This window comes from Nymphaea colorata, chromosome 6 (assembly GCF_008831285.2).
Source record: "Nymphaea colorata isolate Beijing-Zhang1983 chromosome 6, ASM883128v2, whole genome shotgun sequence".
In the NCBI taxonomy this organism is placed as follows: Eukaryota; Viridiplantae; Streptophyta; class Magnoliopsida; order Nymphaeales; family Nymphaeaceae; genus Nymphaea; species Nymphaea colorata.
Window position 1 is genome coordinate 3,776,232 of NC_045143.1, and position 25,577 is coordinate 3,801,808.

The 25,577-nt window shown below is 42.7% G+C and overlaps 5 protein-coding genes across 6 annotated transcripts; 2 read left to right on the forward strand and 3 right to left on the reverse strand.

Annotated features, from left to right (window-relative positions):
* The first annotated feature begins 574 nt into the window (after positions 1-574).
* LOC116255689 (root phototropism protein 3-like) lies at positions 575-2,646 on the forward strand. Its single transcript, XM_031631597.2, has 2 exons — positions 575-1,545; positions 1,830-2,646. Exons 1-2 carry the CDS (start codon positions 745-747, stop codon positions 2,451-2,453), a joined length of 1,425 nt encoding a protein of 474 aa, XP_031487457.1. The 5' UTR covers positions 575-744; the 3' UTR covers positions 2,454-2,646.
* A 2,327-nt stretch (positions 2,647-4,973) lies between these two features.
* Positions 4,974-9,974, reverse strand: LOC116256301 (uncharacterized). Of its 2 annotated transcripts, XM_031632635.2 has the most exons (3): positions 9,655-9,908; positions 5,600-9,364; positions 4,974-5,470 (listed from the first exon to the last, which is right to left on the reverse strand). In XM_031632635.2, the coding sequence occupies exon 2, from the start codon at positions 9,256-9,258 to the stop codon at positions 6,115-6,117; it is 3,144 nt and encodes a 1,047-aa protein (XP_031488495.1). In that variant the 5' UTR covers positions 9,259-9,364; positions 9,655-9,908; the 3' UTR covers positions 4,974-5,470; positions 5,600-6,114. The 2 variants fall into 2 exon arrangements, 1 of the variants encoding a protein (XP_031488495.1); XR_004173090.2 differs by lacking the exon at positions 5,600-9,364 and having other exon boundaries at positions 9,655-9,974.
* A 1,898-nt stretch (positions 9,975-11,872) lies between these two features.
* Positions 11,873-16,408, reverse strand: LOC116256177 (uncharacterized). Its single transcript, XM_031632442.2, has 7 exons — positions 15,903-16,408; positions 15,464-15,783; positions 14,469-15,203; positions 13,872-14,000; positions 13,339-13,542; positions 12,903-13,100; positions 11,873-12,474 (listed from the first exon to the last, which is right to left on the reverse strand). The coding sequence occupies exons 1-7, from the start codon at positions 16,156-16,158 to the stop codon at positions 12,337-12,339; spliced, it is 1,980 nt and encodes a 659-aa protein (XP_031488302.1). The 5' UTR covers positions 16,159-16,408; the 3' UTR covers positions 11,873-12,336.
* A 3,757-nt stretch (positions 16,409-20,165) lies between these two features.
* LOC116256179 (caffeoylshikimate esterase) lies at positions 20,166-21,827 on the reverse strand. Its single transcript, XM_031632444.2, has one exon. It carries the CDS (start codon positions 21,426-21,428, stop codon positions 20,451-20,453), a length of 978 nt encoding a protein of 325 aa, XP_031488304.1. The 5' UTR covers positions 21,429-21,827; the 3' UTR covers positions 20,166-20,450.
* An 872-nt stretch (positions 21,828-22,699) lies between these two features.
* LOC116256180 (V-type proton ATPase subunit c''1) lies at positions 22,700-25,314 on the forward strand. The gene is made up of 4 exons (XM_031632445.2): positions 22,700-23,094; positions 23,215-23,292; positions 24,722-24,892; positions 24,963-25,314. The coding sequence occupies exons 1-4, from the start codon at positions 22,967-22,969 to the stop codon at positions 25,126-25,128; spliced, it is 543 nt and encodes a 180-aa protein (XP_031488305.1). The 5' UTR covers positions 22,700-22,966; the 3' UTR covers positions 25,129-25,314.
* Positions 25,315-25,577: the final 263 nt, after the last annotated feature.

The window sequence follows — 25,577 nt, forward strand, 5'->3', positions numbered from 1 at the left end:
AAAGTGTTTTTGGTTGATTGGTCATCCTGGTTTTTAATTGAGTTCGAACAAAAACTACTAAGGGTAAGTTGAGATCCGATAGACCAAGGGCCTTGAGAGTTGGGATGGGTCATTACAGCTCACATGCTCACCCGCAACTACATCTTACCATCATCTGATCATAATAAGACTCAAGTGAGCTTTTTGCTACCAAAATGAGATATGACCCGAAGCACATGCATAATTGTGATATGATATGTAAAATATGGCTGAATGCCGAGAAAGATTACTCCATTTCAGAAATTACTTGACCTTGAATCCTCTTCTTATCTCCATGTATGTTAGCACTTGCTTTTCATCCGACTGGATTTTCTTGTTCACGTCTTTATGCACTTTTTTTGTACATACCGTTTATGTGAACCAATTAATTTAAGATGGTTTTTTCTGATAATGTTATCCGTGGCTCAGAGAGGCAGAGAGAGAGGGGTGAATATCTCCTAAGGGGATGAAGACAAAGGTAGGAGAAACTGAAAGGGATTATGGTATTGCCTATTTATCACTTACATCCTAAGGAGAAAAACATGGACACAATAGCGTTGCATACTTATTACACCTGTTTCCTTGTATCCAAGATAGCTCCAAAAGATCTTACCAATAAAAGATGACCGAAAGAAATACCGAAGAGAGCCTTAATTTTTAAGGTGAGAGCCTCAAAAGCTATCCCAGTAGCAGAAGATCACTCCCCATTCTGGTGTCGAGAACCAAATGCTTCCGGGCGCACCTCTCCTTCCCACAACCACCAAGATGAGGCCATCTTTTGAATCCACCGCCAAGCAGGCCGCAGAAAAGAGAATGGCAGAATCAGTAGAGGCAAATTCCGAAAAAATGTCTCCTGGATGCTGTTGCGAGGATGCCTGCATCCTGGACATGGACTACTTTGTCAAAACAGTCTCGACCATCAAGGCCAAAGGCGTTCAGCCGGACTTGATCGGCTCAATGATCACGCATTATGCTTCCAAGTGGCTTCCCGACCTCGCCGGCGAGCCGGCAGCGAAGAAGAAACCTGACAATTCTCGGCACAACTCACCAGAAAACCCTATCTCCTCACTTATGAGGAAGCGCCTCTTGGTCGAGACCCTTGTGACTTTGCTGCCGCCTGAGGCGGGCTCGGTCCCCTGTGGCTTCTTGCTCAGGTTGCTTCGAATTGCAAACTTCGTCGGCGTCGAGCCGATGCACCGAGCAGAGCTGGAGAAGAGGATCGGGCACCAGCTGGACCAAGCGTCACTTGAGGACCTTCTGATTCCGGCCTTCAGCCACACAAGTGCCACGCTTCTTGACGTTGGTCTAGTGCTTAGAATGGTGAAGAGGTTTGTGGCACTAGAGGGGGGCACCAAGAATACTCCACCATTGGCAAAGGTGGCTAAGCTCACTGACTGCTATCTGGCAGAAGCAGCCATAGATGCTGGTCTAACAGTCCAAGAATTTGAGGCAATGGCCGCTGCGCTGCCGAGCCATGCTCGCATTAGTGACGATGGGTTGTACCGCGCCCTTGATACTTATTTGAAAGTAAGTGACACTCATAATTACAGAAGATCATGGTTAATTTCTTTTTTTATTCCTTTGCTTCTTGACATCACTATGGCAAGGGCTGTTCCAAGGCCTCACTCAATTTTGCCAAGGTTGCTTGCACTTGCACACCTTATCTTGGTTAATCTGCCATGTTACTTACCATTATGTGGAGTAGAGTAAATGTTAGATCAGTAACTTCAGTAGTAGTGTTGTATGTTATTGCTATTCGTGTTGATGTGCGTCTAAGTCTGAAATTTTCATGCATGATTGCTGGATTGTAGGCCCATCCTAGCATGACGAAGAGTGAGAGAAAGAGGATGTGCAAGTTGATAGACAGCCGCAAGCTCTCATTAGATGCGTGCCTGCACGCGGCGCAGAACGAGCGCCTGCCTGTGAGGATGGTGATCCAAGTTCTGCTCTGCGAGCAGGCCAAGTTCAACAGGCGCATCAGCAGCAGTCCGTCATTCAATGGACTCACTTTCAGCCCGGGTCATGGCTTAGAGGCACCTAGCAGGTGCCATTCCAAGAGAGAAACTACTGGGATCTGCGACGGTCGCATACTACATTCGGAGATCCGCAGCGCTAAAGAGGAACTGACAAAGTTGCAGTTGGAGTTCCTGACTATGAAGAAACAGATAGAGAAGTTGGCCAAGAAAAGGAGCTTCTTCTTCTTCCCATGGAGGACTTCTAGAAGAGAAGGTGTCGCCGGCGGTGGTGGTGGCGGCGGTAGCGGTGGGACAAGGAGTAGGATGGATGAGAGCAGCAGCAGCTGTGGGGTAGGAGGAGGGTCTGACTTGGAAATGTATGTAAACTGCAGCAACGGGACACCCCAAAAGATGAATGGTGTCAAGAGTTGCAAGGGGTTGGCTGCCAAAGGCTCCAAATTTAGGCGTTCGCTCTCCTAGTACCAACCAGTTAGGTGCAGTTTCACATGCAATCAATCATCGACACACCCGCCCTCTTCTTCCTCTTTTGAATGGCAACCAAACCCAAGTTAGGCAGACCCCGTGCTTTCAACCTGTGACCTTTTAACATGCATGCTTTCTCCTTTTGCAATTATTTGCACATCTGAGATAATAAACGAACCCTCTCTCTCTCTCTCTCTCTCTCTCTCTCTCTATATATATATATATATATATATATATATATATATAACATTGCCTAATATAATGCATCGAACAATGTGGCTAATCACGCCCGTCGGATACAATTCATCTGCAGTCGTGATTGGACAGAGCTTAACATGGCTTGAGGATTTCAGCTTCTATCTATATACATTGAGGCAAATCAATGCATCATAAGCTGAACACCAAATGGAACCATGCATGGGAAATGACAAGATCACAAAGCAAGTATTGAATTCATTAGAAGGATAGGCCTCATCAACCATGCACCCTGGCTTGAGCAGGTTAGGATATGGCTCCAGTGATGGCGAAAAGCAGAAGAGGATGGAGTTGTCGATGCGGAAGAGGATGGCGGCATGGGAGCACTCCGCTAGGTGGGAAGCATCTGGTAAGACTTCTTGTCTATGATGATGCCGTCATCGAGAAAAGGAAGGCTTGGTCTCCCTTGCTCAGTGAAGTAAAGGAAATGGTGGATAGGGGGGGAGGATGCAGTCTTGGAAGCTTCAATTGAGGCTCCCAAAGTAAGAAATGAAAAATAAAGAAATTAGGGCAATGAGAATCAGCAGGTTATATGTAAATACTAACGGTCAACAGAACCACATGGCTCGTCCGTGATATGATATTCCTAAGGCCATTATGGCCATAGCTCCTAACATAGGACAAGAAAATGTTGGGTATCTAAAAAAATAGGGGCCAGCATCCGACACCGTATCATCCATGCAGGAAAGGCAATGCCGATGGCGGCTAGCCAAAAAGTGTCAAATTTACCAAGGAAGATGTTGAGTGTAAGAAGCTGGGCTTTTGCTTTAGTTGTGCTTTTGGGAAAGATGCTTCAATTTCCTTTTCCAACAAGCACATATCATAGTTCAGAATCTCTTGGTTTCATACATGTTGATCTCTATCAGCTGGTTGTTTCCTTTTGTGAGAAAATTTGGTACTCGCATGTTTTGAGAATTTTTAACTTACTGGTGAACAACAATTGGATCATGTGATCAAAACTTCCGAAGTTACTCTGGAACGGAATTACTGAGAAAGAGTTTTCCAACTTTTATGGTGCAAATAAATGGAATCAAGTGGTGGCTGGCATACGCACCATCAAAATGGTGTTGTAGAACAAAAGCATCATGATACCATTGAAAATTAACCATGATGATCCATGCCTCTATGCCTCGTCACTTTTGGTTTGATGTATTTCAAATTGTTGTACATACTAATAAATGGCTTCTTACTTCAGAATTGAATGATAAATCCCTCTAAAAAAACATTTCTCAAAAGGAGCCTCAATATGATTATCTTTGGGTGTTTGGATGCACTAATTGTCCCCTTAGAATCAAACTTCAAAACTTGCTCATATGAGCACATGTTCTGCTCGGATAAGGATCTTGTCATTAAGGGTACCTTAGATTTGATTTTACTGAACAGAAGTTTTCATACCTAGACATAATGGAAAGGCATCTTTATAAAGACGATGCGAATCTGTCCCAACGATTAAAAGAGAGGCTAACCAGTGGTTATCTAAAAAATCTTCAAATGCATCTTCACAAGATGGATACACTTGTGCCCATAATGTTACCTAGACCTGCTCCTAGTCATGGTTCTTGACGAGACCGATACTTGTGAAAGTTAACAAGTTCTTACTGTAAGCCACAATGTGTCAGGTAACCATGAACAGAACGTTGGTAATGATAATCAAGAAGGAAGCTGCCATAACCAAACACCATCTCATGGCACCAATCCTTGCAATCAGAACTCATCCTATGCTATAACTAAATCTCATGATGGGAAAAGAAGACCCAAAAGTTTACTAAGCGACAGGTTGAGAGTGAACCTGCTGAGCCAACCAGCTTTGAAGAAGCACAAAAAAGTGCTCAACGAATACATGTTATGCATAATGAAATGGATGTCCTTTCGAAAAATCAGAACATTGGGAACTTCCTTCACCGGCAGAAAGTTGTAATGTTGTTGGATGTAAATGAATCTATAAAACCAATTCACGTCCAGCCTTGTTTGACAGCTGAGTAAGGACAAACTTACCGTGGATGTAGGGTGGTTTGAGCTGAAGCTGCTGAACCACGTACATTTGGTGCCATTGTTTGAAGTTGTGCGAGAGTGCTCGTTTTCTTTACAAGCGAGCAGTTGTTGCAGCCCCTCCACGACCAGAGAAAGCATGATTCGATTTGTTGCAAGTCAAGAATGTGAATGCTGGAAATTCACTAATGCGGCAAACATCTAATAATCACAAAGAGAAAAACTAACAAGATGCAGCATGCTATATTAACTTTTAATACAAATATACAAGCATTAAAAGCAAGAAAGTATAAATAATGTTTAGTAGAAAAGTAGAGAGTAAGGAGCGAGAGAGAGAGAGAGAGAGAGTTGCTACAGTAGACCGTATTGTCAAAGATCAACTACATTGACATCATGTTAAACATACAACATATTAAGTTAACCATACTTTAATAGTCTGTTAATAGCTCATGAAGCGAAACAGCATCCAGCTTGAGGAATAAAAAAGCGTAATTGTTAGTTCATAAAGTATAGACCGGTAACATGACAGTTGACCACGTACAGAACCTGCCATATATCGTTAAACCTCCCTTCGACTCCTCTCTTTCATTTTGTTCTTCACGGACTCCTTGCTATGTGTGCTTGCTGCTTCAATTGTGGTGAATGACTTGTAAACTGCACCTTCGTACCAGTAGACAATAGGCTGGAAACGCTCCCAACTGTCACATATGCCTCATGCTCTGCCTTTGAATAGAACGTAGTACTTGTTTTGGAGCTTCATCGTCGAACTCCTACAAAAAGCAAACAATTAAACATGTGTAATAATAATCATTCCACAATACACTTTCGCAAACATGAAGAAACACTTTGTTATCATTTCATATATATGCAGGCGTGTCTGGGAGTCGGACGACACACACCTACTATTTTCAAAATCTCTGAACACTTAAAGTTGTTATCGAGTGTGTGCAACGCATTTACTGTTTCCTCTTTGACAAGATTGTGCGGTAACGTCATGGTCCCTCAAGAAAGTTGCCCTTGATGCAATATCATATGATGGGCCGTCATGAACATCAAACTGCCTTGCATTATGATAACATCAAACTGCTTTGTATTATGATTGTCTTTTAGAATGAAACTTGTATTACCACCTCGGTTGATGCAAAACTATGTAAAAGCAGCATCAACCACAATAAATGCCTCCCAAAAGTAAATTACAATGATCTTTCCACTATCTTTTGCCACGAATACATAAAGAAATAAAAAATAAACGAATGTCAGTGCATCCTTTTCTTGCCCGATCCTTGCAAAATATATGCAGAAAATCTGAAATTGAGAATCTTCCTGAGTGAACTCCAAAATTTGCCAAGAAAGCGTAACAAATATGCCGAACATTCCACATACGGTCCCTGTGCAGTGTCCACGAAGTGCAGTTTCATACTTTTCTTGCCAGTGTTCGCTGCTTTGTCGCATGCTGAACAACTTTCTCCTCCACGGGGAGCCCTTTTCTTCGCCTTACAGCATCAATAAGTTTCCTCGCCGTGTTTGGTGGTACACTAGAACCATCACCAAACTCTTCTATTTCCTCTTCTGTTTTTGGAACAAAGAAAGGGTCCTCAGGCAAAGCCTCCCAATGGCTAAGGAGAAGGAGAGCACTTGAAGCACCTGACGTCCATCTCCTGAGCTCATCAGAAAATCCAAAACTCTCAGAGACTGGAAGATATGCATGCACAGTAAATACAGGCGACCCTTCTTGCATTTCTACCTTCAATACTCTCGCACGCCTCCTTGCAAGAACGGCATTCAGAGGCCCTAAAAATTCAGTTGGTGTGCTCATCTCACAAAAGTACATTGCTTCGACCAGGCGAGGCTTCTTCTGAAGTACTGCTGCCCTGCAGGCTTCCTTTACAGCATGCATAACTTGCCCTGTCAAAACTCCATATTGATCGAATTGCTGGTTATTTTCAGGATCTTCAGGTTGACTTTGCCGCGGAAGAATGTATGCCTCTATTAGAAATGCCAAACCCCACATGGGTTCATCACATAACGGTCCAGCTGCTGTAGCCAATTGAAATCCTGAAACAATGCTATTGGCAAGACCCTCTGCTTCCATCTGCAGATCCCGAGTTGCAGGATTGCAAGTCTCAACTGATTCCTTTTCTCTGTTTGCAGCAGAAGCATGGAGAAAGCCCAATTTTTCAGATACATGAGGGTAACCTCGTATGAGAATGCAGTCATCCATAGGCTTGCTTCCACTGTTCAGGCCATTTTCGTGCATGATTGTGGGAACAAGGCATACATTGGGTCCGACTTGTCGAGGACCAAGAGCCCAAATCCTTTGGAAGAATTGAAACCACAAAGTTATGTACTTCTCTCGCCGATCTCTATCAATATCTTTACTGCCAGATTCTACTTCAATCTCGATAGACTTAACCATGCGGTCTCTGAGTGCAGCAACTGAATCCTCGAAAGAAACCTCATTTTCATTGTTGTTATCAGGAACTTTGTTTTCAGAGCTTCCAATCATCTGCTCTGGTTTCCGTTCAAAAATGCTACCAAACAGGCTACCACTCTCATCAAGAACCTTTATGAGCTCAGTCGGGAGCTTCATCACTTGTACTCTCACAATGCATCTGCCATTTGGTGTCATCTTTTCAATATACTCTGCACCGCCAGTCAGCATCTTCAAGGTCTCAAGTGGGCCACATTCCTCACCCTCTATCGTCTCCTTATATGACACAAGCGGAGGTGAAACTTCCAACTTCACCCTTGCAAATCTTTCTTTGAGGTCCTTTATGCACCTCTCCAAGTGCACCTCTCCCGCAGCTGCAAGCACTTGTTCACCTCTTGAGGACACAGTAATCTCTACAATGGGATCTGCTCTGTTCAACAGCCTGAGTCCTTTCATCAGTGCACCCATGTCTGCAGGATCAGAAGGCTCGATTGCCACTTTCAGCATGGGAGAGACCTGATGCACCATGCTTGAGAAAGGCTGACAGTTACGTGTCGATGAAAGCGTGGCACTTTTTGAAATGAACTGCCCAAGACCCCTTATTGCAACCACATTACCAGCAGCAGCAGAGGCAACTGGTTTCAATCCTTGCCCCATCATCAAATACAGAGACCGTAGTTCCGCAACTTGCACATGCTTCTGTATTGTTTCACTCTTCAATGGATCATACATGGAGGAGAGCACACAAACTTTCTGACCTGTAGAAAAGATGCCACTGAATATCCTAGCAAAAGCAAGGAAGCACTCTTGATTACCTGCATCAGATTCGCCCAGTCCGCCAAATTCTTCCACGATGTTGTCGATTACCTCCCCATTAGGACCTCTTTGCGGGACCATTTTAAGGGGAACCGCAAACATCTTTGCTACAAAAGCCACGCAAGGAGCAGACGACCTCGAATCACAAATCTCCACGCTCTTCCTTACTTTCTCCATCTCAACAATTAGATTAGTATCCCATCCCCTGTTCGAGACCTCAATCTTTGGGAGCAAGCGGGAGATCCTCATTGACTGTGCAGCAATGGGATCTGGAATACAATTCACAACCATCTCCAATACAGCATCCGACAAAGGAAGCCACCGGCTCATGATGGCCTGAAGTACTGTCTTCTGGTCCTTGTTCTGAAGTTCCCGAGGCGGAACTGATAAATTGAAAGACTTGATCACCTTTTCCAACATTCCTTTACCTCCCTCACCCTCGAGAGCAGACTCATACACCTGCCAAAGTGGTTCAAGCACAAACTGCACAAACATGGGCTTGGCATTCTTGCTCCCAGCGATTCCTTTCTTTCCGACAATCATCTTTGTCTTCGGAATGAAGTAGTGAGATCCCCACAAAGCCTTCCTTAATATTGCCGAGCTCGCCCCGAGCTTACAGGCGTAAAATTCTGCGAAGGTACCAGTGCTAAAACCCCAACCATCCAAAGCACAGACGAAGACCACATTGCCCTTTTGAGGCTGGAAGGTGTCTTCTTCGTCGTCTTCCACCAACTCATGCCCTTCCTCACCCATCTCACCCGATCCTGCAAGTACTGAGTCCACGTTCGATAGATATTTCTCTGATTTATAAGCACTCATTATCCCATTGACCTCGTTCACAATTCTCTGCAACCTGGCATAGGCCTCCATGGGACTCAATTTGAGTTCACAAATCAACCGATCGATCTTGTTCAGAACCAGGCACGGTGTCAACTTCTCGATCCATGCCTGCCTCAAAACAGCATGGGTCTGAATGTGAACTCCCTCCACAGAATCAACTAGAACCAAGGCGCCGTCGCTCAACCGGGCGGCAGTGGAAACTTCACTGCAGAAGTCCACATGTCCAGGAGAATCGATGAGGTTGATCAGGTGGTTCTTGTAACTCAAGGCAATCGAAGAACTCTTCATCGTAATGGCCCGCTTCTGCTCTTCGTCAAGGTAATCGAGAAACCTAAGCTTGCCGGCCTGCTTGGGGTGGAGCAACCCGCCACCATAGCGCGCAATCAAGTGGTCTGCGAGAGTGGTTTTTCCGTGGTCGACATGGGCAAGGATGCATATGTTACGGATGTTTCTCTGGTCTTGGCTCTCCATTGCCAGACGCGCAAAATCTCAAAATTTCCCACCACTTGAAGATATTGGTGATTCAATGCACGAGGCAGCAGAAGTCCAACCTCCCCAATTTGAAAGCCCGATCATTCTATGCATATGTGATAGACAGACAGTATGACATAAGAATAAGAAGGTGAAAGCCAAAAAAAAATTGCGTCGAGCTGGGAAACTTCAAATCGCCCCGCACATTAGTGAATTTCGATTACGAAATGATGGGGAAAGGAGTTTTGGAATTTCAAACATCCTATATGCGTGTATGTGCGCAGGCGCTGGTTTTTCTGTGTATGAACGAACGTATGGACCAAATCGATATCTACTGAAGGAGAGTGGTCGGACACACACACACACACACACAGAGAGAGAGAGAGAGCCGCATACCTGTGCCAACGCCGCCACTAGGTGCAGCGAAGTCGACGCCAGTCCAAAGAGCAAGAAATCGAGCTTGGTTTTCTGGCTGGAGAAGGGAGAGAGAAAGAAAAATGGAAGCGATAAAACCGAGAGGTGAAGAAAAAGTGAAGAAGAGAGAGAGATTGGAGAGGGAGAAGAAGTAGTGGGGATGAGAAACCGGGAGGGGAAAAGAAGCAAAACAGGGGTTTTGGAGGCGTGAGAATGGGAGGAGAGAGGGAAAGAGAGTCGTCAGCCGAGGGTGAGAGGCGCGGACGAGGGCTGTCCGATCTTTCGTGATCGGACGGCTGTTACCAGCCGATGCCGGATTTCGTCATCCGATGTAACGCAAAGATACATATATATATTTACCCCTTTAAATTTTAGTTAATAAGAAAAAAGGAAAAAATAAAGATGGTATAGAAAGTTAATTCCCCCCTCCCTCCACGGCGAAACTCAGTGATTATATATATATATATATATATTTTTTGCACTTTGAATTATACCTTTTCACGAGTCTCTTGAGAGGTTTAAAATAACTCTGTTTTTTTCAAGTCTATCACCTTAAATGCACCTATTATGGTTCGTGCGATTAAAAAGAAATTGTGTATGGAACTTTGTGCCTGTTCTCTTTCTCTCTCACTATATATATATATATATATATATATATATATATATATATAGTGAGAGAGAGGTCTCTCTCTCTCCCTCACTCTCTCTTTCATTATTATATATATATATATATATATATATATATATATATATATAAAGGATGAAAGGCGCACTATAGGCTCAAACGTGAGATGTCATAGTCTCATAGAATGGTGAATTGATCAAATGAGTTCCAATGGGATCAGCGGTTCCGTGGTTTCAGACGAGTCAGACCCATGACCGCAGCAATAGCAACAAGAGGTGCGTACGTTCATCATACTTTGTTCAAGGAACCACGCGTGAGGACCATTTGCATTGGTTGAAAGCAAAGATACGTAGTAATCCTAGCAGGCTCTCTTCATGACACCCAACTTAGATGATAAAGTCATTAGCTTCCTGCCAACACAACTTATTTGCTACTTGATCCAATCCCGGAATCTTGGGCATAATCTGCCCGAAACAATAGGCCTGCAATTTTTGCAGAGAAAAGCAGCGTTTCTGGTCTCGTTTTCATGCAATTGAACAGCAGACCAGTGTTCATAGTCTTGTTTTCATGCAACAAGTCCTGTAATTTGCAGAGAAGAGCAACATTTCTGGTGTTGTTTTCATGCAAAGCCACCAATGTGGTCCTTTGGCATGCCACTGCTATGGTCCTGCAAGGTCCTGTATGTAACATTATGGCTAAGAATCAGCTTATAAAAGAGAAGATATTCACTAGGAAGGAAGATAAAAGGACCAAATCAAGCCCTTTCTTTCTTTAGGAAGAGCTCTACCAGATCACCCAGTAATTAAATATTGACTTCTCTGTAAACGAAGTTCTTATTAGCAGACTGATGAGCCAAATGATCGCAGTTGTACTTTTAATGGCCAAGCTGACTGAGGTTCGAGCTGAATTTGCAGCCTGGTTACTCCATCCAGCTTTTTTATTCCATCAAGCTGAGTCGATGAGTTGAAACAACTCCTTTTTTTTCTGGTCTGCAAGTTTTGTCTTAACTACATCTTTCATGGAAAAGAAAAGAAAACGAAAAAATGATTGCTTTTGCTACAAAAAACTACAGAGGTAGCCAAAATATTACGCCTAATGCATTTTGATTTTGTAGTGTAGAAGACAAATACTGAAAGTATTCGAACCCTACGTTGTATCCTTTCAATGAGTCCAGTTGGTGCTGGTAAATAGGCTGACAGGATCCCCACTGACATTATCTTTCGGGATTGTTCACTTCAGAAGATCGATTCGCTTCAAACTTGTGGCTTGGTTGAAGACGAACATCTTCCCGTAAAGATGACAGCCACAAAAAAAGCTCAGATGGATAGTGTAAATGGCGTTCAATGCTTAATAATGATCAAGTACTTTCACAGCTTTCAGTTTATGCAAAGACCTATATGATTGGCATGAACATGTTCTTGGACTCATTTTCTTAGAGCAGAGAACAACCTAGGGCTTTGAAAAGCTGAGCTAGCCAATCAACCATCTGTGTGTGACTTTGTATACATGCATATATATTGAGAGAGAGAGAGAGAGAGAGAGAGCTTTTTGTACCACATCTTTTCGAGGAGAAGATGAAAAAGAAGCAAAGCAAGCTTAGGCTCATGCATGTAGGTTACAAAAATTACTCAAGTAGTTCCTTGACATTTAGCACTCTCACGTGGATTTAACTATTATTTTTACAAAAAAGTGGTTTTCCACTTTAGGAAAACAATGATTATTTCCTCTCCCAAAGGAAACGACAAAGAAGAAAGCACGAAAACCTCAAATTTAAAGCAGAAAGAATAATGTTAACCAGCAGCTCTGAGTAATTCCCACATCCGCTTAACCACACCGACAAAGGTCAAACCAGCTTTGTACCTTTGCAGAAAGAATTTGTGATGTTTCATACCGTGGTTGAGAAATCTCAACAAAGGCCAGTCTTGGGATGAGAACCTCCCATGTCTTTCAGAAGACGACTTCACGGTGGTCTGCAAGAAGGGTTGGCTGTCACTTGGCTATTCCTTTTTGGCTCCTTCCCTTGTGTATAATTGAAGCTTTCATGGAAATTGTTGTATCACTGAATCTTCAGTCAAGTCACATAGCAAGCCATTGATAAAGGGGGAAAGAGCTGCCAATAATGCGTTTGGGCATTCCTCATGAGGAAGATGTCCACATCCGGATATTGCAACAAGCCTCTGTGCAAGATGAAAAAAATTCTGTCAACGACTCAATTCCACATCCTAGTTACATACGAAATTTGCAGCTGCATTAACTGTATCCAACGTGACGCAAATAGTGCATCTATACAACATGCTATTTCCTTGTGTGTGCTTCTTAACCCCAAAGAAGGAAACATGCCGTCAACCAAGTAAAACTGTGCCAAACATCAAAAGGAAGAATACCGACATGTTGCCCAGCATGGCAATAGTGAATGACAGTGAAGAAAAAATTAGGGGAGAAATTTGATGATGTAACATCATACAATCACACATTGTAGACATAAAAATACAAGCTGTTCAAAGGTACTTCACTTCGCATGATAACCTCTCTCTCTCTCTCTCGTTCACTGCATGAACATGTGCGAGTATGAACATATGGCAGGATAGGAAAGATCATGACTAACCGAATTCATGAGCTTCAAAGCAAGTGTTTGTGATGATTTCAGGGGAACCAACCGATCCTTAGCACCTGCAACAACCAGAACTGGCAAGTTCCCAACGGCTTCCAAAAGAAGAGAGGCGTTCTGAAGGGAAAGAGTACTAGCAAATGACGTTCCAATTTCTTGAAATGCTTCATCCCAACCCTCTATGCATAACGGTGCCTGAACCCAAATGTTATCACTCAGGTCAGTAAAAGAAAGATAATTGGACTCATCCCTAGGGCCACTGAACACATGTAGACCCATATTTTGAGCAGCAAAGGTGATTGTTTCCACCAGAATGTACATAAACAAACAACTATAATAGCCATTCTGCTACGGGATATGATGACATATGGGATAGCCAAAATAACAATTTTAGTAACAATCTAACAATTTTAGTAACAATCATTCAGCTTACCTTGTACAGATTCAAAACTGCAGGCGTCATCTTTCTCGCATCATACCAAGCTTGGCGATTAATCACCTGGTTGATTTCAGCCCGCAGTAGTGGACGAACCATGTGCTTCTTCCCTAATGATGTACGAAGGAGAATTCTTGCAAAACTTGGAACAACGTCTCTTGAAAGGCTGACATTCAGGAGAACAATTCCTTTTATAACCACCTGAAATACAAAAGAAAAAGGTTGAGAATAGACAGACAAGTGCAACAAGGAAGAGAACTTCGAAAGGAAAATGGTCGTCTTAATGTGGAAATGAACTCATCATGAAAATGAAATCAACAAAAGCTGAAGAAGAAAAGGATTGGAAAGAACTGGATGAAGTAAACAGTTGGTTTCCAAATTGCAGGTTCTGGCACTGTTTTTTTTTAAAAAAAAAAAAAAAAAAAAAAAAAACTCGAACAGGACGATCAGTGAAGATGCATTCCCCACTAAAAAGCTGGTAACGACAACGTCGACAAGTACGCATGACATAGGTTTTGCCATCAACCAACCTGCATGAATCTGCTGCATGTTCTTGCTCGTTCAGCAGCCTTCAATGCAAGAAGCCCTCCGTCATCATGGCCAACAAGCACCACCGAAGAGAAACCCATCTCAAGACAGAAATGAAGAAGCAAATCCACCTGTTGATGGAATCATTAGACAAAAGATCATGCTGGAATTTTCGAGCATGTGAAAAGAGAAAAGGAAAATCTGGTTCAACCAATAAGGGAGAGGAACACAAGCATACAAAAAAAAAAAAAAAGCTCCTACAATGCCTACCATGTGGCTCCAAGTACGATTAGACTAGTTGTTAGACCAAAGAAAATAGAGTTCGGCATTCATTAATTCACTATTTCCGGGGAGGTGCAAAAGTAAGTTTCTGCGGCTAACAAGAATCCAAAACATGTACATGTGAAACAAATTAAACTAATGGCTGTTGGCTGGTAATGCTGTTTTCTACTAAGTATGACGTGAGATCAGTAGAATGATGCCTATAAAGTATAAACCTTTAGGAAACAAAACTAATTGCCATAAGTAATTTTTTATCTACCTGTATCAGAACCATTTTCATGGTAGGCAAGTGAAGAATTTTTTAAGCAAAAGAATACCTGTGACTCCAGATGATATGGATTAGGCAACTGATTCACCTCCCAGTCTGACTTCCTAGGGCGAGAAGTCAGTCCCCAACCAGGTCGATCAAAAGCAGATACCACGCACTTGGTCTGCCTCGCCAACGGGCCCATGACATGCCTCCATGAGAACACTCCTCCTCCAAATCCATGAACTAAAACAATGCCGCAGACTCCATTCGCTACCTTTTGAAGATTGCCATTTTTGGCACTGCAGAAGCTCATTTCTTTATCGTGATGCTTCACTCCTAAGATAGTTATATCATCAGAATATAGACGACCAGAAGCAGCTGCAGTCAACAGAGGAGCACGCAATGAATCCCTGTCAGACACATTACTGAAACTCCTGTTTAGATGAAAGGTTTTCGATGGAACAGAAAGGGATGGCCCGTCCAACTTTAGTCTGCCTGTCACTACGTTAGGAGAGTTGAATTCTGGGTGATGTTCTGGAAAAGCACCGGTCGCCAGAGATGGGAAAACTGGTGAATCTCCATCGGATATCTTGTAATGAATCGTCAGTCCCTGGTATGTTATGAATAAGCTATCAACATCAGCCAGCAACTTCACTGATAGATGGCCTTCTTCACGAGCTGCAGAAGTAGCTGCTGTTGCAGTTGCAACTCTTCGCTTGGCTTCAACATCGATCCTAGAATTTTTTCCAGTGGTAGGAGTCGGTGATCGTGGAACTTTCAGGTGCCCAGAAAACCCAAAACCCTGTAACATCAGTGTGAGAACAAAATTATAAGTTCCATGGCATTTCATTAAAAAACGAACAGATATTGAAGTTCTCCAATCAGCAGAAATGCATCTGCAGAAACCATGATTACACTCAATAGAACTTCTATAATATGAAAGTCAAGCTCTCAGGAGCCCAAGAACTGAATGACCCCAGAAGCTGGGAAGAATAAATAACTTAGCAAGCACAATTGCACAACCAAATTTTGAGAGATATGTCAAAGATAATACGAATGTACCGCTTCCTGGTCGATCCGGTGGAAAGGAAGCTTCCGGCGGGCCCTGCAACTAGTTCGGTACGCCACCACGACATGCCCTAGAGCGAAAACCATAGACGACATGAAAAGCGCCGGCATGCCCCATGACTGCTTCAAGTGGAGTTTCCTTTGCACCACGAACGCTTCTGGCGAGCTCATGCCCTCTGATTCGCCCTCCTGGATCGGGCGGAAGAGGCATGCTTTCACCGAAAGGATAAGGATCGACGACAGAGAGCAGAGCACCGCTGTACCGACGTAAGGCCCGTGGGATAGTCCCGGCGCATCACACAGTGAGTAAACGCCTAAACAGACATTGAACAACACAGGAAGATCGTAAGCCAGTGCTTTTTCTCTCGGCAAACAGAAACAAGCCGAAAGAGAAACGGCTGAACCTTGACCATAGCGCTAGATAGGGGCTTACATAGTACGATGAGGGATCTGATCACGGAAATGATGGAGACGTCGACGAAGGAATGGCGAAAGCCGTACCTCTCGAACTGAGACCTCAAATTCCCGCCGGCGAAGACCAGGAGCAGGGCGGAGGAAACTAAGACGTCTGCGACTGCCGCTAGGACAGTGGCGGAGCAGAGGAGAAGCGAGGTCAGCAATGCTGCCATGAAGTACAACGTCCGTAGCGCCCTTCGGAACTTCTCCCCTAGGCCCTTCCCGGAAGCCATTCGTTACCTCACAGAAGCCTCGAAATCACAAAGAGGAGAATTTCCTGCGGCTAGACTGAGCATGACCCAAGGAGAAGGCCAGGCAGGAAAATGATGGCGCCGTCAGTACGGTCATTGGCTTTCCGACGACCACTCTTCCGTTTTCAACCCGGCGCGTCGTCAAATTCGCCGGATTTTTCCTTCGACCCTTTTCCTGAACTTTTGATGCAGGAAAAAGGAGATGCAGAGCGGCGAGCGGAAGGAGGCGGAGAAAGACGTTTGAAGCAAAAAGCTGACTTTGGTCCTCAAATCAACTTGAATTACAATAATGTCATCAAGAGCATTCCATCATGTTCATTTCCACCAAAGCATGCCTTTCCTTTTGAAACTAAAGGCACTTTTTCTAGGTCGTGTGAGAAATTGTTTTCCCACGTTAATGAGAAAATGGTGCCCATGAGCCCCAATTTCTTGTGCTAGTGCAACGCCATGGGAAAGAAAATGCAAGAAAAAAATCGAGGCTAATTATATTTATAAGCACAAGGTATTGAAAAGTTGTCACCTTCAATTTTTGGTGCAACGTGAACTTAATGAGTTAAGCATTATATGTTTAATCTTCTCTTGATAACTATGTTGTAAATGTAATGAATTAATGAGTTCAAGTAAGTTGGCTTTTGTTCATAAATTAGATATGCGGCTCAATGAGAGCCTGTTCGTCAGTTTGATTCCAGATATGCGGCTCAATGAGAGTCTGTTCGTCAGTTTGATTCCATCAACATTATACTCCTAGATTAACGGTTTAAACCTTATGTTAGACTCATCTCCAAACAGCCATAAACCAACATAGCCCTTGTGACAAACAATTGAATCAATTATTTTTTGCAACGATACATATCATTTATATGTCTAAGAATAATGTTTTATTGGGTAAGTGGCTTTTGTACTGTCTTCGGCAGCCTCTTCCCCCTCCCTCATCATTTACAGTGTTCGCAGAACTTGCTTCGAAACTTATTATCTAAAAAATAATGGTATTGTTATAAACCCATATGAATCGAGCCGATTTCCCATTAAAATAAATAATAAGGTCCCGTTTATCTATGGCTGAGCCAAAAACCAGCAGTGCTATGAACCTACTGCTGATATCAGCTGCGCGGAATTGAGTTCAGGCCTCTGTTGGATCTCATTTCGGTTTGAGATTCCCTCGGATTTGAAATCCGAGGGAAAACAAACGCAGCCTATGTGAAAAGAAAATTGGAACCGAAACGGCGCCAGGGCGGACGGAGGTGCCCATTTCGTAATTTCGTTATAAAAATAAGGGTTAGGTGGGGCTGTGGAGCTGACCGTTAGGGGGAGGGAGGGAATCGTGGTCGGGCCCAGAATCCTATGCAGATTGCTGGGTTGGGGGAGCGTCAGTGGGGGCCACCCCTTGGTAGGGCCCACCATATCAAGTGTGGTCACCATCGTATCGGCCGATTCGAATCGGTCGACAGACAGCCCAAGGACGTCGATTCCTTTCAGCCCATCCTTTTTTTTATTATTATTAATTAATATTGTTTCCCCATTTAATTAAGTACCTATTTTTTTTCCTGAAAAATGGCTCGTACATTTTTTTTTCTTAAATGAGAGTGGGCCGGGACTAGAGAAAGAACAAAATGAAAAATCTTTGATAATTAGTATTTATTTCGAATATGTTTGTAACAAATAGGCCTACTTTTTCTTAAAGCTTTTGGTTGTTTTGAATGTTTGCGCGAGTTTTTGAGCTGAAATTTTTATTTTGAATCTGATTTCTGATTCTACCCAACTTTTTAGGAACCGATTTTACTTTAACAATTCTGATTCGTGCAAACTTCTTGAAAAGCCAAATTTAACTCATCAATTCAAGTCGAGTTTTTATTTTGTATGCTTCGAAGGGTGTAGCATAGCTTTTTCGGCTGGCTGGTAGGCTGCCGAAAGCTTAGCCGCTCATTCTATTCACGTGAAAGTTACTTCTTTAGACCGCAAACGGTAAAATAATAATACTCTGATTGTTGGGTGTTCCATATCCTATCTAGATTCTAAAGTTTGGAAACATAAAGTGCGTCTTATTTAAATAAATGTGTTTAAAACGTTAACAACAAGTCAACCGAATAAAACGTGAAAAAAAACAATTCTTTTAAAAGTGGATAACAAAATTTGGGAGACCAGTTTTTTTTTTCATTTTTTTCTTGTTTTTTACAGTTTAAATTTACCAGATTTTTTTTCACATTTTTGTTTTTTAGATATTGGCCACATTTTTTTTTTCTGGCTAAAAGATTAATTGTTTTAAAGCTTTTCAAAACTTTCCCATTTTTCTCAATCAAAAGCAACTTTACGGTTTTATAACCGTAAAAACCTCACCACTTAAAACCCGAACCAAGGACTGCAGCCTCGATCAGATCCAGTTGTAAGGACCATGTGGTCCAATGTTCCAAGCTTTTTGTTGGCCTATTAGTATTGAGCTTGGGTCCCTTTCACCGGGGCACAAGCTTTGTCCCTTTCAACAAGCAGATTCTAACTGTAGGCATGGTGTGGACCTCAGTTTTAAAGTTGATTAATAGCTGGACTCTGCTTGGCATTTAGACATATCGGTTCTTACACTGTAGCAGATCCATTGAATGGAAAAAAGTAGAGTAAAAAAATGGAAAACTTTGAATTACTACCATATTAAATATCAGGAATGCGGCCGAATCGAATTTGAATCGGATGTACCCTTAACCATATCCAATTTATCGGATGTTTAAGAAAAAAGCTTGGCACCATATCTATATCCGATTTTTAAATTCACAATCTGAATCAGATATACATCTGGATTTCGAATCTGTCTTTTGGATAGTTAACTGAATCTAAACCGCATTCTGATTTAGTAATAACCGACTTTCAAAATGTATGGATAATGGGTATGGGACATTTATTTTAAACTAAATCCAAATCCGATCAGATGCATATTTAAAGCCAAATTCAAACCAATTTCTTGATCGAATGCTAATCTTTTTTTTTTTTCATATCTGACATTTTTTGAAGCAATTTGGTCAGATTCCCGCTTCATGAGATCTCCAATTTATATCAAACTAAGCATCATATTATCTTCACTTGCTGTCACATGGGGTTGGACCGAAGAATCATCATCCCCGAGAACATGGGTGTACAACAAGATGCATGCATTTTCTCCCTTATTAAATTCTATGGGAATCTTTGTACTTTTCTCGACACATGGTGGTTTTGGTTTAGTATGGCCGTGGCCATAAGGGTGACCAACGAGCCTAGCAACTCGAGCTCGGCTCATTAAAACTCGGTTCGAAATCGAGTTCGAGTCGGCTGTTTTAGGGTGGATTCATAAATCAGTTGCAAATTGTTACATTTATCAAATAAGCACCACATGTTTTTGTTTTTTATGCATTATTTTCATTTCAAATTATTTTTAAAACTAAAAAATACAAAATAAGGCAGTACAACCGATACAAAATGAAACCTATTCGCTGTGTAAGGATATTTACAAGAATTGGAAACTCTGAAGAGTTGAAAAACAAATAAATAGGATTCACAAGAATCAATTAAGAGTTAAATGGTTGTTGGCACAATTTGTTCTTCTTTCTAAGGAAGAAGGATCACTAGAACGATGCTAAAATCAAGATAAGAACCTGGTTTTCACATCAAAACAAGTTTGTTTAAGCTTATTTTGATCTAAAGCCAGGTTTTTCACATTATGTACCATCAAACTAAGTGGAAATGATAACTCAGACCCCTCTCTTTAAGGGACTTAATATATATAACACGAAGTCAGGTGCTACCATTGTTCCCCAAGATCTTCTTTAGTGAAAAAATGTAAAGAAAGTACAGACATTTACCAAAAAAGAGACACTTAGCAAATTATGTTTCATAAACATAAGGGTAGGATGGATTTCCTTGTGCTTTCTAAGTGATCGTTTAAAGGTTTCAAGAATCTACCTTAAAAGATTAAGATAAATCTATAAATTACTAGAATTAGATGTCCGAAACTTTACGACAAATTCATGTAACAGTTACAAAGTGTTTTATTGAAACTCTACAACCTACCATCTAAAGTCACACCAACTTGAGAGAGAATTTAGGCTGCACTTTTCGTCTTTCCCAGCACCCGAATTCCTTGAGGAAGGCAAGCAGTTGTATTCTCGTTTTTGAAAAAAGTAGTAGGTAAGTTCTACTAATAGACCAGACTCATCTTCACCACCAACTTGGTGCTATTGCTCATCCGACCAAACCAAGGTACAGCAACAGCAAAATTGTAGACGTCGGTCTACCGTTAGGCCGACTGGGCTCGACTAATCGAGGACGCGTCCGAGCCCAGTCTTGGCTCGGGCGTCGAGCCACTCTCTTATGTCCGCCAGCACCTTGGTGCTGTTCTCCTCGGGCTCGCCTTCAATCAACGCGTGGTACATCCCCTCGTACAGCTTCACCGACTTGTCCTCGCTGGCCGCCTTCTCGTACAGCAGCGTGCTCGACTCCGGCGCCGTGATGCCGTCGGCGGTGCCGTGGAGTGTGAGGAACGGCGCCCTTACCTTGTCGAAGTTGGCCTGGATGTAGTCGCAGACGCGGGAGAGCTCCCTCATGGTGCCCACCCGAGGGGGACCGGCGTACCGCCGGGGGTTGGCGACCATAATCTTGAGCTTTTCGTGGTCCTTCACGGAGCCTATCATGTTCAAGGCGGGCATGGCGGCCCAGGTATCTGCAAGGCCGAGGAGGAGGCCGAAGAGGAAAAGGCGCAGGCGGGAGGGCTTCATCTTTTCCGGCATGATGAAGAGCGGGGCGCAGAAGATGAGGCCGGACCAGCCGTCGGGGTCCTGGAAGTACATGAGCATGGTGGCGGCGCCGCCCATGGACGCGCCATAGAGGAAGGCGGGGAGGCCGCGGAACGAAGGGGAGTCGCGGACGGACTGGAAGAAGAGCAAGGAGGAGGAGGCGGTCTTGGAGAGGTCGCCGACGTAGCCGCGGAGGCCGTCGGAGCGGCCGTGGCCCAGGAGGTCGGCGCCAAAGACGGCGTAGCCGCAACGAGCGAAGAACATGGCGGTCTTCTGGAAGACCCAGCTGGTGTCCTCGCTGTAGCCGTGGGTCATGCAGAGGATGGCGTGGACGGAGGCGGAGGAAGGGAGCCATGACTGGGTGAAGATGGTGCCATTGGGGGTGCTGAAGTAGGACTGCGTGTGCTTCACTCCCTGGGAAGCGTAGTACTCTTCCTCCGGCATGTCCCCCCAGAAGTTGGCCGGCGTCCCCGAGTCCTCCGCCGTCGGCGTTGAACCCATTTTTTCCGGTTGGTGTTTGCCGAACTACCGGAAAAGCTGAAGGATTTGGTCGATCAGGTCGTTTCCTGTTGAATCAGGTGGTGGGTAGATCAGATTATATCTTGAGCAGAGAAGGAGCTCTTCACTACTTAATATAAAAGGATAATTGTCACAAGGTTCACCGGATTCAAACGATTTTCAAGCTTGAAAATCAAGCAAAGAAAGATCTAAATTTTCTCGTTCGAATTCAAGGTATTTAGAAAGCGGTAGGTTTTCTCTCCCTTTCCATTGCCATCTCTGTTGATCTCCACCTGCTTTCTCCCCCAGCTCGTGAAACGTGTTGGTGAGAGTAGGAAAGATGGGCCGGCCGTGTAGGAGCTGCCACCTACCAACCAACCACATCCCAGCCAAACTGATTAAGAAGGGGCGGGGAAACAAAGATAAAAGATACATATATATATATATATATATATATATATATATATATATATATATATATATATAAAAGTCTGTTGATCTCATTTATATCATCCCAGATATTTTAATAAGTATTTATGTACAAGGGTGTTTCAGTAATTTGATGCTTAATGTGATAAGCCCACCCATATCGGATTAGTAGTAGGTAAAAGTCCGATTAGTAGTAGTAAAAGTCCGGTTGGTAGTTGGATTTTAGTGGACACTATACCAACTGTAACTGTATGCACTATACCTACTACTCTCCACTTACCTACTACTCTCCACTAATGTTCTCAAACCCAGTGAAGAAAATAGGGAGGGGCGTTGATACCATCATAAGTTTTTGAAAAGATCAACTAAGATTTTCAAAGTTCCTCTGTTGTTCCTTTTAAGATCTTAATAACAGATATATTATGATCAGTTTCCCCGAATTTCCCGGTAGCGCATAAGGTGCTTCGGGTCGTGGAGCATAAATAATCAAATTGCTTGACTTGCAATGAATAGTTTTGATACTAAAGTCCTGTTCAGAAGCTTAGAGAAACTATTATGAGCAATGAGCTGAGTTCAGCTTGACTTAGCATGTTGAGTTCAATTTCATTGATTTAAACCGTGACAGTATTTAATTCTTGAATTTGAAACGAACCTGCCTATGGTAGCTGCATTTACAAATATTTTCTAGTGATCTTTAGAATTTTATTCGATCATGTTAGGGATGTCAACGGTATGAGTATAATTCAATATTTGATTGTGATTCATATCCAAGCGAACCGATTCCACCGGAAAATCGCATCTGAATTTGACACAGATTTTAATTTTTTATGAAATCGGACGAAAAATCACGCGGCCAATTGCTAATCAGATTTTTTTATTGTGACATCGGATGAGGTTAGATCTTGGCAGGCGTCTGAATCCCATTCGTTGTACAATCAGATTTCGGGATTTTGTTCGCGTTCTCTTCGAGGAACCAAACGCGACATTTCTACCCACGGAACCGCCTGAGTCTGGCGGTGTATTTTCGTCAGACCGTGGCAGAGAAGAAGGTCTGCAGGAAACCCTAGAGGCTAGAAGAGTTCTTTCTCCTCTGCGTCCTTCCCGGAACATCGATGTCTTCTCCCGCTGCGATGGTCGATCCGAGTTCTTGGTCATCCGCTCTTGTGCGGATCTCGCCTTACACGTTCTCTGCCATCGGCATTGCCGTCGCAATCGGCGTCTCTGTGCTCGGGGCCGCCTGGTAAGGACGATAGCAATTGAATTTTTGCTCGAGTTCTTCCATGATTATTATTTTTCTTGACTTAACAGCATCTACTTATTATTGTATTGTTCGACTTTTTTTCCGGCTGCTATATATTAGGGGAATCTACATCACGGGGAGCAGTCTCATCGGCGCAGCGATTAAGGCTCCTCGAATCACTTCCAAAAATCTAATTAGGTATCAATTCTGAAATCTACGATTCGTCGTTTTCCTTTTCATCTTCTCTGGTTCTTTGCACTAAATATTTGTGAGGAGCAATATTTCCATGTATATTTCGTTTTGGATGTAACAGCGGTGTGGATTCGATGTACTTGACTTTTTCAGCGTGGCGTTCACACGCTTAACTCTTATCAATTTATCTCTGCAATCAGATGTGCAAATTAAATTAGGCAATTTTAGTTCCCCATTGGATCTCAATAGTCCATGACCGATTAGAAATTGCAGCGTAATTTCCAACTGCCAGAGAGAATCCATTTAGATGATGATCATATAAAAACTTTTTTTTTTCTGTCATGCTTGTTGTTCGTTAGGATGCCACTGTAATCCGCGCCCTACTATGCTTGTATTACAGTATGTTTGAAACGTTGAAAGGGGAAACCAGCTAAATTATGTCAGGGTTGTCTAAGTCGCGTGAAATTCCTCCCGCGTTGATGTTATTGCAGATGAAATCTCTAGGAAGGTTATATTTAACTGTATACTATAAGCATTGGCAACTGAACCACTGGATACATCAGGAGCTGCATCATTGGAACTAGTCGAATCCTCTCTTGGGACTATCACTAAAGGAGACAGTATGGGATACTCTTTATTTCTCATTCATTATTGTTGCAACAGTAACCCTGGGTAATGAATCTTTTCTCTACAAAACTGCCATGATCTCATGCTACCAACATATCTGGTGGCACTTGTATCGAAGATCGGATGGTAACTATATCCAGTTATCAACAACTCGCTGTAGCTTCTTAAAACCCGAGTAGGTTATATAAAACGTATAAAATGGCGACTTTGCTAGCAACTTCTGGGCAACTCTGTCACATTTCGACATAACCATAGAAGAAAAGTTAAGACCGTTACGTAAAACCCTCGTGCAATAAATCTCTTTCCTGCACGTTACATGGCCATGTTTATCTGGAGCATGCGTTTGAAAGTTATCCGAAGAAATCTGGCTTTTGTGATTAGTTCATCGATCTCTATATATGTTTCCACTTATGTATCCTTGAACGAACATTAGAATCTGTTTATATTTGCTAGGTCGTGATTGTGGGGGCGTGCGCATCAGAGAGAAACCTGTGCATGTTAAAAGTACTTCAAGTTAATTTCCTGCTTAGAATTACCAAACAATCATCATACCCGTAACTAGTGTATGGCACCTGTTCTCCTGCTCTCCTGCATGCTCTCTGATTGTGCTTACATTCAAATAGCTGTGATTTCATCTGATGGCTGCTTGTAGTTAATCATGATTTATCTTAATTAGAAAATTGTGCCTTCAATGTCATGCTTCTTAGCTAGAAGATGCATGCTTCTATTCATCATTTGAATCTGCATGCCTTCCCTGCTATTGTTAATTTTTGGTACTTGGAAGTAGTTTTTGACTTCTCCATTTCAGTGTAATCTTCTGTGAGGCTGTTGCTATATATGGCGTGATTGTGGCAATCATTCTACAAACGAAGCTAGAAAGTGTTCCACCCTCAAAGATATATGCCCCTGATTCTCTGAGAGCAGGATATGCCATCTTTGCTTCTGGAATCATTGTTGGTTTTGCCAACCTGGTTTGCGGGTAGAGTATCTTATCCTTTCAGGTTATTTAATTTTTGAGGAGACGGTTCATCCCACATCTTCTATGACAGGGTCTGTGTAGGAATAATAGGAAGCAGCTGCGCTCTCTCAGATGCTCAAAACTCATCTCTTTTTGTGAAGATACTGGTGATTGAGATCTTTGGTAGCGCACTTGGGTTGTTCGGGGTGATCGTAGGCATCATCATGTCTGCACAGGCAGTATTCACAGCAAAATAGTAATTACAGAGTGGGAACTAAAGCCTACATATTAAGCAGGGATGTTTTGCTTTTGAGCTGTAGCATAGAGCTGGCTGTTGAACACCAAGCTGACGGTTGCCTCAGCAATTTTGCTCGTGTATACATTCTGCTAGAGAATATGTAGCATGGAGTTTTCTAATATATGTACTTTAACCCCTGATTCCATTCCATGTCTCCTCTTCAACGCTTAACATATATATATATATATATATATATATATATATATATAGACATTCTGCCAGAGCCTATGTAGCACTAAGTTCTCTAATAAATGTACTGTTAACCCCTGGTTCCATTCCATGTCTCATCATCAACACCGTGCTTATACCTATGCCTGTCTCATACAGGCTCAGTGATTGCTGTGGATCACATTTTACTAATATCAGCACATCGTGGCCTTTCAAATTGTGCACATATGAATTGAACGA

What these genes read in the sequence shown, in the direction of transcription:
- LOC116255689 (XM_031631597.2), top strand. Translation starts at nt 745, where the DNA reads ATGCTTCCGGGCGCACCTCTCCTTCCCACAACCACCAAGATGAGGCCA. An exon ending in CCCTTGATACTTATTTGAAA is followed by an intron (nt 1,546 to 1,829) that starts GTAAGTGACACT and finishes GCTGGATTGTAG; the next exon opens with GCCCATCCTAGCATGACGAA.
- LOC116256301 (XM_031632635.2), bottom strand. Translation starts at nt 9,258, where the DNA reads ATGGAGAGCCAAGACCAGAGAAACATCCGTAACATATGCATCCTTGCC.
- LOC116256177 (XM_031632442.2), bottom strand. Translation starts at nt 16,158, where the DNA reads ATGGCTTCCGGGAAGGGCCTAGGGGAGAAGTTCCGAAGGGCGCTACGG. An exon ending in CATATCATCTGGAGTCACAG is followed by an intron (nt 14,001 to 14,468) that starts GTATTCTTTTGC and finishes TTCCATCAACAG; the next exon opens with GTGGATTTGCTTCTTCATTT. An exon ending in CTTTGAAGCTCATGAATTCG is followed by an intron (nt 12,475 to 12,902) that starts GTTAGTCATGAT and finishes CATCTTGCACAG; the next exon opens with AGGCTTGTTGCAATATCCGG.
- LOC116256179 (XM_031632444.2), bottom strand. Translation starts at nt 21,428, where the DNA reads ATGGGTTCAACGCCGACGGCGGAGGACTCGGGGACGCCGGCCAACTTC.
- LOC116256180 (XM_031632445.2), top strand. Translation starts at nt 22,967, where the DNA reads ATGTCTTCTCCCGCTGCGATGGTCGATCCGAGTTCTTGGTCATCCGCT. An exon ending in ACTTCCAAAAATCTAATTAG is followed by an intron (nt 23,293 to 24,721) that starts GTATCAATTCTG and finishes TCTCCATTTCAG; the next exon opens with TGTAATCTTCTGTGAGGCTG. An exon ending in TTTGCCAACCTGGTTTGCGG is followed by an intron (nt 24,893 to 24,962) that starts GTAGAGTATCTT and finishes CTTCTATGACAG; the next exon opens with GGTCTGTGTAGGAATAATAG.